Source organism: Carlito syrichta, unplaced genomic scaffold, assembly GCF_000164805.1.
Source record: "Carlito syrichta isolate Samal-C Ts95f unplaced genomic scaffold, Tarsius_syrichta-2.0.1 Scaffold305117, whole genome shotgun sequence".
Classification (NCBI taxonomy): Eukaryota; Metazoa; Chordata; class Mammalia; order Primates; family Tarsiidae; genus Carlito; species Carlito syrichta.
Window position 1 is genome coordinate 267,885 of NW_007249213.1, and position 1,478 is coordinate 269,362.

Consider the following 1,478-nt stretch of genomic DNA (forward strand, 5'->3'; position numbering starts at 1 on the left):
AGAGATGAGGTCTCGCCAAGTTGCCTAGGCTGGTCTTGAACCCATGGGCTCAGGCAATCCACTTGCCTCGGCCTCCCAAAGTGCTGAGATTACAGGCTGAGCTATCGAGCCTGGCAACTAGTAATTTTCAAAGCCAGGATTTGAGTTCCAGGAAGGCTGATGCCAAAGCCCATAACCTCAACTGCATCCATTGGATGGATGTGTATAGGGCAAATTAGAAGACCTTAAAGTCTGCCAGCACTTTCCTGATGCCTTTCCCTGCTTGCAGGAGGACAGCACCCTGCCCTCTATGTGTTTGTGAAGGACCAGACTCCTACCCTGCATCAAGGGTCTGCCCTGAAGACCCCAGGAAAGACCCCCCTTCTTACCATGTAGATGGGACTCCCCACATAGGCTCCCATGATCCCAGCCAGGGCCCCAGCAGCTGCACTGCGGGGAGGACTGAGGGTGCCTTCGGCTGTGTGCAGATAGCCCCCAGCTTCAGCCAGTCCATAGGTGCCCAGCCGGATGCCATTCATCAGGAACTGGTACAAGAGGGCAGGAGCCAGGCCTTTCTGCAGGGCAGCCAGACCATCCACCTTGCCGATGGTGAAGAAGGCATGGAAAACGTTTCGGTAGTGCCTCTGGTATGTGCCAGGGGCCCGCAGTTCTCCTTGCAGCTGCATCCTGGTCTTCACCACCTCCAGGGGATTGGTGAACACACAGGCTCCGCAGGCTGCCAGGCCACTCATCAAGAAGTCCATGTTGCGATAGCAGTAGCAGGAACTGGCCGGAGTAAGAAAGTAAAAATGAGTCTCAGAAATGGGGGGGGGTTGGAAAACAGGGGAAGGCCTTGGATTCAGCGTACAGGATGCAGAAGGTAAGGATTTAGAGGTTTGGAATCAAGGGTGTCAGGGTCAAATGTCAAGAGGTCAAGGGTTGGCCGAAATCTGGGAGTCAGGTGCTGCCAAAGGGAGAAGAGAGAGGAATTTAGGAGACTCTGGTGAGAAAATTAGGGTAGGGCTCTGCTGGTCAAGGGATTTGAGGTCAAGGAGGGGTAAAAGACAGGGAAACGGCAGGTGTGATGGCTCGGGGTGGCGGGCAACCGGGGCCGGGGAGAAGAGGAGGGAAACGCGGAGTCGGGAGATGGAAGCCGAGGAGGCAGGAGAAAGGAGGCTAAGGAGGAACAGGATCCGGGAGAAAATCCGGTGGCGGCCCCGGGACAGCAGCGAGATCTGGGTCCAGGAAGGAAGTCAGGACTCCGGCCAGGGATGAGCGTCCCCAGGCAGCTCCCGCAGCAGGCAGCCGCTTCAGCCCCGGCAGCCTGTGGAGGCCCGGCCACCACACTCCGGTCCCCGGAGCGCCGCGCCAATGGGGAGACTCCGAGAGCCGCAGCCGTGGGCCTCAGCCAATCAGCGCCGAGCCGGCTCCGCGGCCAATGGGAGGTGCTCTCGGCGACCCGGCCCACGGAATGAGAGGCGGTTGGACTTAACTCTCCT

At 58.6% G+C, this 1,478-nt stretch overlaps 1 protein-coding gene across 4 annotated transcripts in view; it reads right to left on the minus strand.

Moving 5' to 3' along the window:
* The window catches only part of SLC25A35 (solute carrier family 25 member 35), a 5,879-nt gene extending 4,601 nt beyond the window's left edge, over positions 1-1,278 (minus strand). For 3 of the 4 annotated variants that reach the window (XR_002482141.1, XM_021713966.1, XM_008061132.2), the window contains exon 1: positions 369-1,278. Coding sequence is in view for 3 of the 4 variants with exons in the window: in XM_021713966.1 (XP_021569641.1) it covers positions 369-743 (375 nt within the window). In the remaining variant the exon portion in view is untranslated. The remainder of the gene's footprint in view (positions 1-368) is intronic. The other variant, XM_021713967.1, reaches the window with a different exon arrangement.
* Positions 1,279-1,478: the final 200 nt, after the last annotated feature.